Below are 18,981 nucleotides of genomic sequence, written 5' to 3'. Positions count from 1 at the left end.
CATCAAAATTGCAACCCTAATGAACAAGCTGGAGGTAGAAGATTCGGGTGAATCAAGTCATGGCCTTGAGCGCCCACCTGGCTTTACCTTGAAAGGAGAAAATGCTAAGGGTGATAAGGGAAAAGGAGGTGAAGGCACTTCTCAACACGGACATTCCGCCTCAATGGCTTCAATATCTATCCAACAATTGCAGGATATGATAACGAACACTATTCGGGCACAATATGGAGGCTCTTCTACAAGTTCTCTCATATATTCGAAGCCCTATACAAAGCGCATCGATAATATGAGGATGCCAAATGGGTATCAACCCCCAAGTTCTTACAATTTGATGGCAAAGGAAACCCTAAGCAACACGTGACTCACTTTGTAGAAACATGTGAGAATGCAGGGACTCAAGGAAGCCTCTTGGTAAAGCAGTTTGTTCATTCACTGAAAGGAAATGCCTTTGATTGGTATACAGACTTAGAGCCTGAGTCAATCGATAGCTGGGAACAACTTGAAAAGAGTTCCTCAACCGATTCTATAGCATATGGTGCACGGTGAGCATGATGGAACTTACCAATACCAAACAGTGGAAAGATGAGCCTGTCGTTGATTATATCAATCGATGGCGTTCTTTGAGTCTAGATTGCAAGGATAAACTTTCTGAAATATCTGCTATAGAGATGTGCATCCAAGGCATGCATTAGGGACTTCTTTACATCCTTCAAGGGATAAAGCCCCGAACATTTGAAGAGTTAGCAACTCGTGCGCATGACATGGAATTGAGTATCTCTAACCATGGAAATACAAAACCTCCCGTACTTGAGAAAAGGAAAGAGAAACGGGAAATGAGGAAAAATGACAGGAATTCGAAAAGTAATGTCAAAGACTCAATGAATGTCAACCTTGCCCCAATCAAAATTTCAACGAGAAATGTGAAGGCCAACGAAAAGAAGCCCGATGTGGGCCAACAGCGTGAGATGCGGTGCTCATCACTCAAGGAATGGGAACAAAAAGTGTAAATCCATTTAGTTTGGATCCCCTTAAGGTTATTCTCCAAACTTCATCAAGGCTTCTCCTTCAAAGTACAGATAAACTCTCACAAGTGTGTCTTGAATTTGAAATTACATCGGGTCACCCATCCAACTACCATTCCCCTTTCGGTGCCGAACATTCCAACCTACCATTCCCCTTTCGGTGCCAAACATTCTCACCTACCATTCTTCATCTCTCTCACCTACCATTCTCGTTCTCTACCGGTCTCTAACCTACCATTCTCATCCACCAGTCTCACCAAAAATTCACATCCGCCATTCTCAACTACCCATCCACCATTCTTCATCTCTTCGCTATAAATAGAAGGGCCGGATTCATAAAGAACTCATCCAGAAAAACACACTGAGTTATAAATGAAGATTCGCTTCTTTCAAATTTTCAAGTCCTCATTCTCACAGCCATTTCTCACTATGGCTTCATCATTCTCAACACTCAGCAACCAATATCACTTCACAATCAGTTTGAAATCAACCCTCTCATGGTTCCGTAGAAACCCTCTTCACAGTACCATTGTAGTTTTGAGATCCAAACAAATTTTGTTTCCCCACCTAACGACCACAGTTGTCCATAAAATTATTCATAACAAGGCCTGCATTGTGGTTCCATGCTTCTTCAGATTTGGTTGGCCAGGAAATCCAAGTCCAACAGAGACACCTGTTCCTAACCTCAGGGCTCCTGTAGTCTCTCTCCAATTGTTTGGCCTTCCAACAGAAGCAGTGGTGAACAAACAGCAACTTGGCTTGTTTTTAGGACCAGAATCACAAGTTAGCTCTATCTTTCATTTTTCTGTGCCTTTCCAACAAGTAGCAGTAAGTGAAGATGGTAAAAAGTGTTGGGGTATCCTACAAATTGTTTTCCATCCAACACTTGATACGACCTCCGGGGCACCAGTTCATCAGAATTCAGCCTTTGGGGCTGGTAAATGGTTACCAAAGCCGTATTCCATGTTCCCAGCGGCGTGGGATCCAGAGGTCATCATTGCTGGTACCTCAAAACACACTTTCTGGAATTACTCCAACTTAAATTCAACTTGAAGTATTTCAGAATGAATTTTTCTGAAATTACTTCAACTTAACGTCTGTCAGTATGGTCCCATTACGCATGCACATTCAATGACCTACTATCAGAACCCATGCAAACATACAGCCATCCCATTTTCAAAAGTGTATCTCCTAGAAACACCTACACCAGAGGGTCCCTGACATATAGGATCAGAACCATGGTGGCGTATGTTTCACCAATTCGCTTTGCTTCATCCCCATCTTCTTCACCACCAACACCGTCATCTCCAGAATCCATAAGCTTCTGAGATTACCTCAACCTGAGTGAAACGATGACACAAGCACACTCAACCACTTTCCCACATGGCCTTGCCGTAATCCGAAGTATACTCTTCTGATATAACTTCACCAGCGATTCTTAAAAACACGAGGCTAGCCCCATGGCTCTGCATGCTGTACCCAGCCACCATCCTCGCGTCTTCCCCATCTTCTACACCATGTGATCGCCGCCAACGATCCAAAAACACTCTTCTGAAGTTACTTCAACTTAACCTCTGCTGAGAAAGCTCGGTCATGTAAGTACATTCAAATACTTGCAAACCTCTTTTCAGTCTCATCAAAACCTTTCATATGGGTGGGTCTACTCCTCGAAAATTATCTCATCCTGCTAAAAGCTTCGCCACCTTCAATTACTTCATTTGAAGAGCCAAGAGTAAAAGTCTGTTTTCGAAACTCATTCTCACACCACACTCTGAAACTGAGTGTGTGAACGAGTCTCGAGAGGGCATTTGTAGAGAAGGAAAATTCCCGACCTATCACAAGCTAACACGTCACACTACCAAGTCCACAAAATGCAGCCAATTACAAAGCGCCACATGCTGCTGCTAGGTTTTACTATTACTATTCAGAAGCCAACAGAAATTCGTCAAGTGTCATACAAGAACCAATCATGCATCAGCTCGTGTAAGCGATGACATAAGCAGTCTCGCACGTGTAAGCGATGACACAATCAGTCCAGCATATGCAAGCAATGACATAAGCGGACCAATCAAGCTCTGCCACATGTCACTAATCAGACTCCGCCACGTGTCGCTTACCTACCCCAAAACTCCTATAAATAGAAGCATTCCTAAGCCATTTGGGGACACCAAACCATTTGAAGCACTCAGAAGTCCAGAAGCTCTGCCGGAACCGAGCTCTAAAGCCTCCAAGAACTTCAAGAACTTTAACTTCGAATACGAAGAACATTCGAAGAGAAATCATTCAAATCATCCGCCTAGATCCAAAAGTTTGCGGGAATCAAGCCTAAAGTGTCCGAAAACATCAACAAAGCACAAATCAGTGGAGCTCTACGGATTCAAGCCTCTAAAGCCCCGAAGAACTTCCACCACAAATCCAAGAACACGAAGAACACAAAGAACGTGAAGAACAAAGGATTTCTAACAAGCTCATAGCCAGAGATTCATTGTAATTCCGTTTTAGCAATCTTCGATCTATCCCTCAACCAAATTGAAGGATATTTTGTGTTCAAGTCACAATCACATTACCACAAATTCAAATCAATAAGTCTTGCAAGGAGATCGAATTAGAGGATAACTCTTTTGTAATCACAGAGAATTATACCACAATCATCAATACAAATTCGTATTTGTGCAACTATTTTACTTGTTTGATTTATTTCGAACTAGAAATTTAGTCGTCTACAATGGCATAAATGCACTTTTAGTCCCTATATTTTGACCCGATTTCCATTTTGGTTCCTACATTTTATTTTTATCACTTTTAGTCTCTAAACCAACTAACACGTGACATTTAAGTCCTTACCATCACCCAACTAACAAAAAATGTTGACATGGCTGACGGCACAGTAAAATAATAATTAAAAAATCTATTTTAGCATTAAAAAATTGCTACGTCAGAATTTAAATTAAAAAAAATTTATTAATTTTAACTAAATGAAAAAAAATTAAAAACAAAAAAATCAAGCCTAATACAGATCAAAACATCACAATCCCAAATCACAACTCTTTGAAACTCTCCTGTCTCAACAATGCTTGTGGGTTTCTTTTTCTTTTTTGTTTTCTTCTTTCTTTTTCTTTTTCTTCCCCAGATCGGTCTCTCAGTTTCTCCGCCTCCATTCTTTCCTTTTCTTCTTCTTTTTCTTCTTTCTCCCTCTATCTTGGTGCTTAGCCTTCTTGAACTCTCTTTATCTCTTGATTTTGCTCAAACCCAAACCCAAACCCATATGCCTCAAGCTTCTCTCTCAAATCAACGGGTCTCTCTCTTTGGCATTTTTTTTTTGTGGGTTTCTGTGTATATGGTGTTGCCGACTTGCCGTGGTAAGGTGGAAGGCGTGGGTTTATGGGGATCGGCGTGGTGGAGGTCTGAGTTTGTGGATTGGCGTGGTGGAGGGTGTGGGTTTGTGGTGATCGGCGTCTGTGGTGGAGTTTTAGTGATGGCACAGATCAGAGTTTGGGTCGGTCGGTGATGGGTTTCATGATTGTTCGATGGCTGGATCGGTAATGGTTGGTGGTTGGATTGAAGTTTGGTGGTGGGTTTCAGTGGCTGGATTGAAGTTTGGTGGTGGGTTTCAATGGCTGAGATTGGAGTTTGGTGGTGGGTTTCGGTGATGGCATAGATCGGAGTTTGGTGGTGGGATTCGTTCACAAATTGGAGTTTGGTGATGGGTTTCGTTCTTAGATCGAAGAGGAATGGTGCCTAGACTAGCTGAGTTTTTTTTTTTTTTTTTTTTAAATCAAATTTGGGTGGGGTAGTTTGCACCGATTGGTTTGTGTGGGTAGTGGATGGGTTTATTGTTTTGGATTTGTAGTGGATAGTTGATGGTTTTGTGGCAGATTCCAGTGGATTTGTGGTTGTGATTTGAGGGTAGTCACGGGTCAGGAAAGAAAATTCTGTGTTTAGGTTTGTGTTCTTGATTTCATTGATCTGGGTTGGAATTCTTGTTTTCATCACGTTCTTCCTGATTTTTTTTTCCTAATTTTTCATTTAGTTAAAATTAATAAATTAAATTTTTTTTTTAATTTAAATTCTGACGTAGCAATTTTTTAATGCTAAAATAGATTTTTTTAATTATTATTTTACTATACCATTAGCCACGTCAGCATTTTCTGTCAGTTGGGTGACGGTAAGGACTTAAATGTCACGCATTAATTGGTTTAGGGACTAAAAGTGGTAAAAATAAAATATAGGGACCAAAATAGAAATTGGATCAAAATGTAGGGACTAAAAGTGCATTAACGCCTAAATAAATTTAGCAATTTTAAAACTTATACTTCTTTTTTAATTTTTTTGTTTATTAATAAGTCTGTTACATGCCTGCCAATCCATATTGAGGATCAACCAATGTTCAACCACATTCGGTGGTTAAACAAAAGGTACATAATTAGATAACAAAGTAGTTCCTAGATTAGCAAGTGTATCAACGCGCGTATTAGCTTCTCATAAGACATGCCTAATTTGCTTGTTGAGTATAACATACAGATTCTTACAATCAGTCAAATGAGGTTCCATAAAACCATTTGTAGAGGAATTAAGCATCAACTGAACCACAACGCTAGAGTTAAGTTAGATATGAAATTTCAAGTTCTTTAGCTAATATCAGTCCATCACGTAAAACCCAGATTTCAATCGTGATACTATTGGTGTTGTGTTACGCATGTATCTTGCGAAACCTTTGATCTTTTGCCCATTATGATTTCTAATGAGCCCTTCTCAACTTGCAATCCCCGGAAGGCTCTATCTGAGTTCAATTTAAACCAACCATCAGGTGGTTTACTCCAAGCAACTACTATTATAGTTTTGGAGATGAGAGACTATTGCGAAAAATTCTACACTTTGTTTCAAAAAATTCTGCACTTTGGTAGTATAAGTTTAGAATAACAAAATAATTCAAAATAAATGAAAGCAATTTAGAACCGTTCGGTATGGCGGTAATCCGTCCAAGGTAGCGGTAGCAACAAGTAGTATAATGAACATAAAACTGAAAATACTTGTTTATTGAAAGTAGAGTTAAACACTTACAGTAATAGTGAATACAAGATCTCAACAGTAGAGGTTAATAGTTACAAAACTTGAACTAGTCCTAGTTACAAGGTTTGTAGGAACAAGGTAGTAGTGAACAAGGTGAACAAGGAAGTAGATAACAAGGAATTCTCTCAAAGAAAGCTTCTAAGGAGGAAAACTCTCTCTAGAAGAAGTTCTAAGGAAAATTCTGAGAACAAGTTCTGAGAATAAAATTCATATCTTAACTTAAGGGACAACCCCCCTTAAATAGGCAAAATTCGGAGTGAACAGTGTCATGAATAGTAACAGGTGAACAATGTCGGATGAACAGTGTCTTTCATTTTTTTTTACTCTAATTTTTGGGGAAGCATGAGGGAATGCATGGAGTTCAGAGGCCTTTCACTCAAGGGTCTAGGCCTAGGCCACATCATCATTGTCCTTAAACGAATCCAAATATGCACCATAACGAGAATCTTCAGAAGCATGTATTTGAATAGTGGTGTAAAAGCTTTTGGCATGGGCCAAATCTTATACTACCAACCAATAACTAAAACTATCAATATATTTTCCCTTCCTACGCCCTTCTCTTGCATTTTCATTTTACATGTTATCCACTCAAAACACAAATGGGTGACAATTATTCCATTTTTCTCTTCACATTCTTATTCTCTTTCATGTTCTAAATCGATATAATATATTTTTGAAAATTTAAAATATAAAATATAAATATAAACCTCTAAATACATGTAACTTATACGAAGAGGTTAGTCTATTTAAAGCAAAATGGAGATGATGAATAGTTGGGCCTGTAAACCAATAAACTGAGTAGCATACTAGTTTGGTCCTTCAATTATTAGTCTAGTTCAACTTGGTCCCCCTATTATTAACAGTGTTAACTTTTCATCATTTAATCCTTCCTCCATTTAATTTTTTTGTTTGAGAAGATTCCTCCATTTAATTTATTTGAAAAAAAAAATTGGCTGATTTAACAAATGCAACACATGTTGAAAGGTTATTATAGAGAATCGAAAGTTTTCAAAATCAAGTGAACTTCAACTATCGATTATGCTTTTCAATACTCTATATCTAAAACAGTATAGCTCATCCCTTTAGGCTACCAATGATTAATTTTTATTATTTAAATAAAAGGACACCATACGATAAAATTGGTTTGATTTTAAAATTTCACATTAATAATTTAACCAAAATTATTTTTTGACAGTCATGTTGTGACCATTGGCAGAACTTTGATTTTGCCACAAAGTTGGGAGCCATCTTTTTTTTCTTTTTTTCTTTTTTTTAAACCAATTCTATCGGATTTGAGTTTTAAAATCATGTTTATAATCACAAATGATAAACCTTTCAAAAAAAAAAAAATCATAATGTTCGTCATTAAAAAAAAAAACGAAAAATAAAATACTGGCCAAAAGTTGGGTCTGTATCTCACTGGATCTGCCCAATATGCACCCGAAACACAAACCGGGCTAATACGGCCCATTACCAAATGCATCAGCATTTCCCAGCAAATCTTTTTGAGAAATTTCGGCCTTTCTATAGACACCCAAAAACCTTATCCAATTGGATAAACCCAATGGAATACAGCCACGTCAGCAGCAAGTATCTAAGTGTATCCAAAGTCTGAGCATTCTGAAGCCACAAAATGCTCATGTGGCTGTTGTGCAGCATTTCTTGTTCGCTAGTTTATAATACTTTTGAAGCAAGGAAATGGTAAAATTATAGGACTATCAAGAGAGAGAGAGAGAGAGAGCTATCACACATTTCTTGTTAGATCAAATTTCCATTGAGATTGGAAGATGGCAACAACTGTGATGACTTCTCTCCCACAATTTAATGGGTTAAGACCCAATTTGTCAGCAGCTCCTGTTAAAAGCATGGTCAGTGTCCTTTTTCTAAGACAGGTTTATTGGTGTTTCTATTGAATTTTATATGCAATAAGAGCAATTACTTTTTGTTGCTTATTATTATTTCTTCATCATATTATCCTAATGATCTTTATTTGTTCCTTTACAAGTACTAATGATTCTAGATGATGCTTGATTTTGTAGTTGCTAGTTAAAGGAGATCTAAGTTGTGGATGAAAAGTATATAATAGCCTTCTAAAATACTTTGTACATTCTATAGAAAGTTCGTGCAGGTCAAGTAACTCATGACTTCATCTTAATTTTCAAAATAAAATGACTACTCTGAAATGAATCTCTGATTTCTTTTTTTCTTTTTTTTTTTGGCTAAAATACTCTGAATCTCTAACATGCTACAAAATGCCGCTCTCATAGAAAAAATTATCTTACGAGACCGTCTTTGAGATATCTTCTCCTTTGCATGGACCTTTTGAGTAAATCCCACGATATATAAAATGTCCACAATCACATACAAGACAATGTTTAACGTGGTTTGATAAGAATATGATGTTTTCCTAAACATTCAGGCAGCAATCCAACCAATGAGGCGTAAGAGCAAGGGTGCTCTTGGTGCTCGTTGCGAAGGTTTCATTGGTTCACCCACAAATTTGGTAAGGATTTGATTATATCTGTCTTTTTGTTGGATGAACTCTAATGGGATTTCATTCAAATTGGAAATTAAGGTCACCTTTTTTGGGGAAACTAATCTAAACATTTGTGGGACAGATAATTGTGACTTCTACAACCTTGATGCTATTTGCTGGAAGGTTTGGGTTGGCACCATCGGCAAACAGGAAATCCACAGCAGGATTAAAGCTTGAAGTTAGGAACTCTGGCCTACAGACTGGTGACCCAGCTGGTTTTACTCTTGCAGATACTTTGGCATGCGGATCTTTGGGTCACATTATTGGGGTTGGGGTTGTTCTTGGCCTTAAGAACATTGGTGCACTATAAATTATCTTAAGCATCTTATTTTATGTTGTTCTTGTTTGCAACTTGTGTTTGGTTTTGTTAAATATTAGCATTGATACACCATGTTGAATATGCTAGTATGAATGTAGAAGCGAAAGTATAAAGTATAAAATACAATAACACACGAGGGTTGCATGGTTCAGCCTAACGGCCTACATCCACGGAAGAAACCCTAAAGAGCTACATTAATAATATATTATAGTGTAGTACAAATTCTGTGTTAAAATGAATCATAATATATGTATATATAGTAGATTAAACTCTAGACTAATAGACTTCTAGTACAAGTAGGAGACTTGGCTTGCACACAAATTAGAATTAGCCTTAGGTCTATGCTAATGGGCTAATATATCTCTAACACTCCCTCTCAAATTCAAGATGGAAGCTTGATGAAATCTTGAGATTTGATAAGGTTGAGAAGATCCCTTAAGTGAAGTTTAACTCTATGACGGTAAGGCAATGGTCTTGCAGTGTTGATGCGACTTCTAACGGTGGCTTGACTATACCAGAGAGTTTTGACGGCAGCAGTAGAAAGCTAAAGAAGATAAACGCAGCGAAAAAAACACCGAAGAAGACAAAGATTACTCTTAAATATACTGCAAGGACAGAAAACCATTACCACAAGAAGGTGGCTCTAATATCATGTTAAATATTAGCATTGATACACCATGTTGAATATGCTAGTATGAATGTAGAAGCGAAAGTATAAAGTATAAAACACAATAACATACGAGAGTTATGTGGTTCAGCCTAACGACTTACATCCACGGAGGAAACCCTAAATGGCTACATCAATAATATATTATAGTGTAATACAAATTTTATGTTACAATGAATCATAACATGTGTATATATAATAAACTAAACTCTAGACTAATAGACTTCTAGTACAAGTAGGAGACTTGGCTTGCACATAAAGTAGAATTAGTCTTAGGCCCATGCTAATAGGCTAATATATCTCTAACACCCCCTCTCAATCTCAAGATGGAAGCTTGATAAACTCAAGATGGAAGCTTGATAAAATCTTGAGATTTGATAAGGTTGAGAAGATCCCTCGAGTGAAGTTTGGCTCTATGACGGTAAGGCAATGGTCTTGCAGTGTTGATGCGACTTCTAACGGTGGCTTAACTATATCGGAGAGTTTTGACGGCAGCAGTAGAAAGCCAAAGAAAATAAACGCAGCGAAAAAAATATTGAAGAAAACAAAGATTGCTCTTAAATATACTGTTAGGACAGAAAACCATTGTCACAAGAAGGTGGCTCTGATATCATGTTAAATATTAGCATTGATACACCATGTTGTATATGCTAGTATGAATGTAGAAGCGAAAGCATAAAGTATAAAACACAATAACACACGAGGGTTGCGTAGTTCAGCCTAATGGCATACATCCACGGAGGAAACCCTAAAGGGTTACATTAATAATATATTATAGTGTAGTACAAATCCTGTGTTACAATAAATCATAATATGTGTATATATAGTAGACTAAACTCTAGACTATAAACTTCTAGTACAAGTAGGAGACTTGACTTGCACACAAAGTAGAATTAGCCTTGGGCCTATGCTAATGGACTAATATATCTCTAACAAGTTTGATAACTCCAAAAAAATGTGATTGGTAGCCAAAGTTTAGGGTAATGAGAGTTTAAGGTTGGGCTAGTTGGAGATTGGCATAGGAATCTTCTTTTACTTTTCCATTTGCCACTTAAAGACCTAAAAAAGATTTTATAAACAAAAGGGAAAAATATTACCCAGTACATCACTCAGTTCTAGCCATATTTAGCTTTTATGCCATAAAACTTGGCAAACTCAAGGAGTCCTGCATACAAACACGCCTGTGACATACATGTTGTGTTGCATTTGTGAAAAAGCAGAAACAAAATTGCAAGAAATTTGGTCTTTACTTTTTTGGCGATGACGAAAAAGTTGTCACTAATGCTTTGAATGTTGTCGCTAGCTATTAGTATTCGCAACGACATTTGTTGACGCTAATTTTCATTGCATATATTTAGTAAAAAAAAAAATTTTAACTTCAACATTAATGTCGATGTAGATATGTTACTACTTGTTACAACATTAATGTTGTTGCTAATAGTAATAAATGTCATTATAGATAACATAAGAACCCAAAGCAATATGTAACTTCTAATGGATCATTATTAAATATTAGGCCTTCATGTAAAACTTATCGTTTAAGTTTCACATTTTATCATTTCAGTCCTCTAAATAGTTAATTTAGTCATTTGTTAAACTTCTGTTACGTACTGCTATTTACCAACTAAAATAACACTGTTTTGAATGATTTTTTTTTTTAATTTTTTAATTTAAAAAAAAAAAGGTAATTACCAAAAAAAATAAAATAAAAAAACTAAGGGCTCAGGGCATCCCCTAGCAGTAGCCACTGAAAGTCAAAAACAAAAGAAGAAGAAGAGGAGCACAATGTCTTGCTCACTCTTGTTCTTCATCTTAGCTACATACAGACAAAAGCTCTGAAACTTGTACACAAACTCATCCACGATATCCCAAAGCCACTGATTTGGCAACTGCATGTTCACAACACTGTGAAGCACAACTTGGAACAAGCTATAGTAATTGTCCCACGATTCAATCATCTGCTTCAGCGTAGGTGACAACTGACAACCTCTCGTACAGGTGCTGGAACCACATCCCGCGGTAGAGGAGACAGAACACGTGGTCGTTTCCTAAGCCCTTAGTTTCTTTTTTCTTTTTTCTTTTTTCTTTTTTTTTTTTTTTTTTTGTAATTACCGTTTTTCAGTTTTTTTAAATTAAGAATTTAAAAAAAAATAATTCAAAACATTTTTTTTTTTTTTTTTTTTTTTTTTTTTTTTTTTTTTTTTTTTTTGTAATTACCGTTTTTCAGTTTTTTTAAATTAAGAATTTAAAAAAAAATAATTCAAAACATTATCATTTTGGTAGTAAACAGCAGCACTTAACAAAAGTCTAATGAAGAATTGAAATGACAAAACTAAAATTTAGACAACTGAAATAACAAAATGTGAAATTTAGAAGATCAGTTTTACATTTTGGCATAAATATTAATGATGATGTTTTTGTCTTAGCTAATTTCATTGTTAGTGATGGTACATATTGTGTCTCGTCATTGATGATGAGATAAAATATCAACGATGACATAATGTTGTCACTAATAACATTCTATATTACACACATATATATGTTGGGTTCAAGTTACACCTTGTGTAATTTTAAGCAATATTATACCACTCAATATTTTTTAATTGGATTCAAATTTTGACAAATTCACTATTAGATTATATTATCTTCGTATATTCTCCATGCTTGCAAAATTTTGAGGTGATCAAAGATTATTAGCCATGTCATCAATCAATTTTTTAAATTCAAGTTTTTGTAGTTTAAAATAATGTATAAAAAATGAATTTATGGATTGAATAGTAAATAATATAACTTAACATCTACCATAAGTTTTAACTAATATGTGATTATATGCAACAATTTGCTAGGAATTACCTAGGAAAAAAAAAGTCACCGTAAACTAGATATGATAACTAGCCATTTTTAAAATTTTATTTTTCTCTAACTTACTCTATATTTTCCTGTGTTCCCACCAATTCCTCTTTCATATTGGACAATTCTTGCTTCGTATTAGACATTTCTTACTTTGTATTGGACAATTCACTTTGTATTAGATAGGAATGGCAACGGGTCGGGTTCGGGCCAGGTTTTTCCATACCCGGACCTGAGCCACGGGCCAAGACCCGCGGCCCAAACCTGGCCTGTTTACTAAACGGGTTTTTTTTTAGGGCCCGAACCCGCCCCTACCAGGCTCCGCAGGCCCCATCCAGCTAGGCCAAATTTGGGCCTAATTCTTGGACCAAATCATGGCCCAATCACAATTAAATCTTTTTATAAGGCCCAGATGCCAAAAATAGGCCCAATCAGCTTTTAAAATATGAAAAAAAAAAAAAAAAAAAAAGAGGGAAAAATCTTACACCAGATCAGCTTGTCAAACACTGGATTGTCAAAGTGTAAGATCTTGAGTATAAGTATATGCAAGTGTAAGATTTTTCTCTCTTTTTTTTTTCTTTTTTTTTTTTGTAAAAAAAAAAAAAAAAGGAAAACAAATCAGCTTTTTTTTTCCACTTCTTTGTTAATACAAACTTCTCACCATCAAAAAATAAAAATACAAATCACAATCCCAAACATAAAAAGCTTTTTTTTGCTCCTCTGTTAATACAATTTTTTTACTATTAAAAAAAAAAAAAAAAAAAACACACACACACACACCCACACACACACACACACACACACACACACAAAATACAAATCACAAACAGAAAACACAATCAAGCTTCTTTCGCATCCGATGCCGGCGTCGATGTCGCCGAGCGACATATATGCCACGGCGGCGTGTGCAGCTGAGGCTAGGTTGCATAGATCGTCGGAGGGTAGCACTGGTCAGGAAACGACACGTCGTCTGAGAGGTGAGGCGGCTGAGAGGGTGGCAGAGATCTTGAGAAAGAGAGAGAGGAGGTAGCTGAGAGGTGAGGCGTGAGCGTGACTGTGAGCATGCTTCTGTGTGAGGGTGAGGCGCTGAGTGAGGGTAAGGGAGGCTGTGTGCGTGAGGCAGTGACTTAGAGTGAGGGAGTTGAAATGAGGAGTGAGGGTGAAGAGAGACTGAGGGAGGCGTGAGGCAGTGACTAAAGAAATGAGTGATTCTAGGGTTAGTTATAGCTATATATATATATATATATAGGGGTTTTTGGTAATTTCAGGGTAATTGGTTATATCCGGGTCGGGTTTCGGATTTTTTTTTTTTTTTATAAAATCCGGACCCGGTTCAGGTTTTTTTTTTTAAAAAAAACCCATACCCGACCCTATTCCTAATCGGACCAGGTAAAATTCGGCCCATTAGGGTTGGGCCGGGCCGGGTATCCGCAGGTTGGGCAAAAATTTCCATCCCTAGTATTAGACAATTCTTGCCCGCAAATTTCTAACTCATTGTTGACCATTGTCTCATATCGCAAATGAAGAAAGAAAAAAAAAAAAAAAGAAAAAAAAACTGATAGGTAGGAATGAAAAATTTCTCTATCACTCTAACAAGGCTCGAGTTGTCCCTAGCACTTGTATAAAACTTTAATTCTCAGTGTCTTATTGCTTTGAACCTCTTCATCAACTAATTTTCATTTATTAAATTTTGCACAAGTAACATAAACTTTAATTAAATATATTATTTAAGTAATTCAACAATATAAGTACACTATATAAATTATCAATATAAAAAATAAAAATAAAAAACTAAAAAGTTAGTTACATATTTTTCTTCACAAGTTGTAATCACAAAACAAACATATTTCTTTGTGCGGGGATCATCTTATTAAATTCTAACTTTTAGATATATTATCCACTTTGTTTTTGCTGCATATAATAAAAATATAATACACTAGCATTGTTATATAATAATATAGTATTAACTTGTTGCACCTCCTCCAAATAAACAAGAATTTGGATCCACAAGTAGAACGGTTTTGTTCTTGCCTTTGTCCTTCGTATTCCAATTGGACTTACCCTAACAAATATTATTTTAAAAAATAGCAATCAATATTTAGAGGATTAACAATCGTAATAAAGAGCACATCCAAATATATTTATGTTCAAAATCATTGACATTTTAGTTTTATAAAAATCTACCAATATGGAGCTTTGAAGATTGTTGAATAGACAATGGAAGGGATTTCCATATTAACTTTTCGTGATAGCCATTGAATAATATAAAAAACCTCTCTAAATAAATTGTGTTTTGATATTATTGATAAAAAAAAATATGAGAAAGATTAATTACAATGAAGTGGCCATATTTCTTATAGACAAAGCAGAGAAAAAAAAAAAAACCCATTTTTCAATAAAACAATTGAACTAAATTATTATATTGGAAAAAATACAAATGAACATATTTATGTTTATGTTTAGGTTTATGTTTATTATTATTATTTTTAATCTAAATATTGTATTAAAAAAATGGTTCTTAATTTACTACATTCCTAACCCTTTAAAATGTTATACGAAGAGTAAACATATTGTATAATTGATTATGCATCTTATGAAAAAGATAACAACAAAAAATTTTAATATTGAAAAATAAAATTACATTGAGCACATATATAATTCAATTGTATGTAATTTTATTTTCTTTGCCATACCTCTAGGGAGGTTGGGATTTCAACAAATTTATGTATTTGAAGATTATCATATTTTATCTTGGTGTGCATATCATTTTATTGGTACTTTCATCAATTGTGTTTTGGATTTTGTCATGTAGTTTGAAATTTGTCATTTTTGGCATCTTGAGCAATAAAGCTTTGGTTTAATATAGCTATTACGTTAATTTAAAATTAAATAAATTTAAAATTCATTTAGTAGGAGATTCTTTAATCAATAAAGGCTAATGGATTAGTATATTGAGGAATCTAAAAGTTTAAGTGTATGGAATGCTTCTCCCCTACAGTGCAAGTGCTAAGATTAGACATGAACTTTAAAGAAATAGTTTTTTTTTTTTTCTTTTTCTTTTTCTTTTTAGAGAGGAGAGGATTTGCAATTATCCAAAGTAGGATATAATACATTGGAATTTCATCAGGAACTAATAACATTATCAAGTTACCAACGCTAAGTAACACTTTGTACATGGTTAAGAATTAAAGTAATAAACCTTTCAATAATGAATGAATGTAATAAAATGAGGACATATCCAAATGAGCTTTTATATTCGAATTTGTGGTAGATTTTATAAATTCTTTGACAGCTTCAAGTAATATGCCACCAAAGGGAGACATTGAGTATTGTAGCTATGACTACTACAATTAAAATTAAGTTGGGGCTACATAATCCAAAATTCTTAAAATCAAGGATGAAACAATCAAATGGAGCAAAACTTGCATGGAAAACTCATTACCCACAACATATTAAGGTGGATTGTCAAAAGTGTAGGAAATATATTTCAACGCAAAAAGAATGTGCATTAAACTTTTATTCAAAAATGTAGTGATTTTATCTCTTTATATTACTAAACCCTAGTGCATTTTTATGCAAGATGTAGAGGTTGAATGAGTCTTACCTATAAACATAAAGATATAATAATGTTCTCCCAATCTAAGAACCATTTAATAGACTGTGAGTATTATCCAAAAATTAAAGTACTAAAAAAGGGGTATGGACTTCGAACACTTAATGATTGATTTACCTAAGCGAGCATTTATTTGTAATTTATTGGAGGAATTGATAGAACACATAAATTCATATGAGAAGTTTCAAATTATGGTTAGCAACGACACTTGTAAGAATTAGAGGGAAAAAAAGGTATAATAAAAAATTAAACCTTGTTTGAAAGGTCTCATACTTATCATCAATTTTTTTTTTAATATTCTCAAGTTTATTTTGAATAACAAGTAATATATGTTTATAAGTTAGAAAGATAATCAAATGTTTATGTTTACGTTTATGTTTATGAAACTTATTTTTAAATTTTATATTAAAAAAATAGTTTGAATTTTCTACATTGTAACCCTTTTAAGATTTTTGAAAATTTCTATATATATATATATATATAAATTGTTTTAAAATTTATTGTAACCCTTTTAAGATTTTTGAAAATTTCTATATATATATATATATATAAATTGTTTTAAAATTTACTTGGCAAGTTAGAAAATTAGAAAACTACATAAAATTTACACATCGAAAAAATGAAAAGACTTTGAGTAAACACATTTCATCTGTAAATTAATTTCTATTTTATTTGCCTTACATTTGAAGTCTTCAAGTTTTGATATAAACTTCTGTTTTTATTTTATTTTTTAGGGTACTTTATCAATTGTGTTTTATTAGAGTTTGTTGTAGCAATAAAATTGTTGTTCTTGTATTTTAAGCATTAGAAAATTGGTTTTGATATAACTCTTATGTGAATTTCAAAATTAATTAAGTTTAAAATGCTTTCATTAAGAGATTAATAAATGAATTGATGCTAAAAAAACACTAGATAAATAGTACTAGAAAAAAGAATAGATGCTAAAAATGAATTATTGAAATCACAACGATAATCACATGTAACTAGGGAATTGCAAAGTTGACATGTTTGGTAACTTAACTACCTTTGAAGTTGAGATTAATGTGGGATTGCAAAATTAGTGGTAATGTGGAATCAAATGTTAGGTCAAGGTTAGGATTAAAGCTTGAAATGAGAGACTCTAGCCTACAGACTTGTGACCCAGTTGGTTTCACTCTTGCATATACCTTGGCCTGTGGAACTGTGGGTCAGGGTCACTGTAAATTATCTTAAACATTTTATTTATATTTCCCTCTTATGTTGTTCTTGTTTCCAACATACATGTGTTTGGTTTGTTTTCCCCACAAAAATGTGATTGATAGCCAAAGCTTACGGTAATTAGAGTTCACTATTGCACTATTTGGAGATTGGTATTGGAATCCTCTTTAATTTACTGTTCCATTTGCCACTAGTCGAAGACCTAAAAAAGATTTTAAAAACAAAAGGGAAAAATATTGTCCAAAACATCAGTCATTTCAAGCCATATATAGCTGATGGTTTGCTTATTAGGAAACTTAGGGTGTCCTGCCTACATATACGCTTATGACATGCATGTTGCAATGTTGTATTTGTGAAAAAGTGTAAACAAAGACAAAGGAATACAAGATTGTTAATGTTGTTCGGCCCTCAAAATTACATCCACACGCTCTCTACTATCTATGAGTTTGGTCCTTTATAAACATGAATCCTATTAACAAAATTTCAATATTATTGCAATTACATTGATATATATATATATATATATATTCTAAATATGGAGCTTTGATGAATGTTGCATATATACATGATGGAAGTGATTTCCGTAATTAACGTTTCATGATAGCCATCGAAGAATATATATATATATATATAAACTCTCTAAATAAACTGTGTTTTGATATTATTGATAAAAAAAAATGAGAGAATAATTACAATGAGGGGTCACTGTTTCAATAGTCTTATATACAAAGCAGAGCACGAAGAGAGAAAAAAATCACTTAGAGCATTCTCATTCGGGATTCCAAAAAAGTTCTATTTTACAACTTTAAAACCCATTTTATTTATTTTACCATCTCATTTTACAACTCACCGACCATCCCAGTTTTTATTTTTATATATAACTCATTAAAATAATATAAACTATAACATCAAATAATATAAAAAATCATGTTTCTCTCTCTTCTCTTTCGTTTCTTTTTCCTCTCTTCATCTTTCCCAATTAAAATAACAGTATTTTTTTTTTACATCCAAGTGAACAGTTGGTTCTATATATAAGAACCAACTGTTCGTGGGTTCAAAAAATTTTTAAGAACCCATACCCGAATGGAGCAACATTTTTGAGGTTTTCGATGTAAAATAACAATTGGGGGATGTTTACACTCCCAATGCTAATGCTCTTACTAACCTATTCTGGCAATTGTACAGTGTATCAGTTTTTTGATCAGTTACAACAAACCCCACCAATCAAATATACAACCAATTGGAGTAAAAGTCACTAACTAACCTATTCTAGCCATTATACATTGTTATCTTGAAATGAAGAGCTCTGACTCAAGGGAGCACAAATGTCTATAAACCCCAATTATGACAACCTTTAAGAAGACAGGGAGACCAAGTTCATTTATAAAAGTGTCTACAACTTGATTTAAACTAGACCACATGTAAAGTCTTAATAACATTCTCTTGAACTTTGTCATGAACTAGGTGAAAATCTGGATTTGATGCTATGTGAATAGCAACTTGATTGTCGCAAGAGAGCAAAGCTAGTTTGGTATAAGAGACATTAAATCATTCAACAAGTTCAATAGCCAAACAATCTTACATGTGGCCGCGAAACCAAAGCATTGCCTAAGTAAACACAATACCCACTTAAAGACCTTTGAGTTCGGGCATCCTTCCTAAGCTTGCCCAGGTTACCCCTTAATTAATGTACTAAATTATTCTGAG

At 34.4% G+C, this 18,981-nt stretch overlaps 1 protein-coding gene across 1 annotated transcript; it reads left to right on the top strand.

The window, feature by feature from the left end:
- The first annotated feature begins 7,762 nt into the window (after nt 1–7,762).
- LOC112031874 (photosystem I reaction center subunit psaK, chloroplastic) lies at nt 7,763–9,016 on the top strand. The gene is made up of 3 exons (XM_024064584.2): nt 7,763–7,960; nt 8,512–8,595; nt 8,711–9,016. Exons 1-3 carry the CDS (start codon nt 7,880–7,882, stop codon nt 8,936–8,938), a joined length of 393 nt encoding a protein of 130 aa, XP_023920352.1. The 5' UTR covers nt 7,763–7,879; the 3' UTR covers nt 8,939–9,016.
- The last annotated feature ends 9,965 nt before the right edge of the window (nt 9,017–18,981 follow it).

Source organism: Quercus suber, unplaced genomic scaffold (assembly GCF_002906115.3).
Source record: "Quercus suber isolate HL8 unplaced genomic scaffold, Cork oak 2.0 scaffold_140, whole genome shotgun sequence".
Classification (NCBI taxonomy): domain Eukaryota; kingdom Viridiplantae; phylum Streptophyta; class Magnoliopsida; order Fagales; family Fagaceae; genus Quercus; species Quercus suber.
This window is presented reverse-complemented; position numbering and strand designations above follow the sequence as displayed.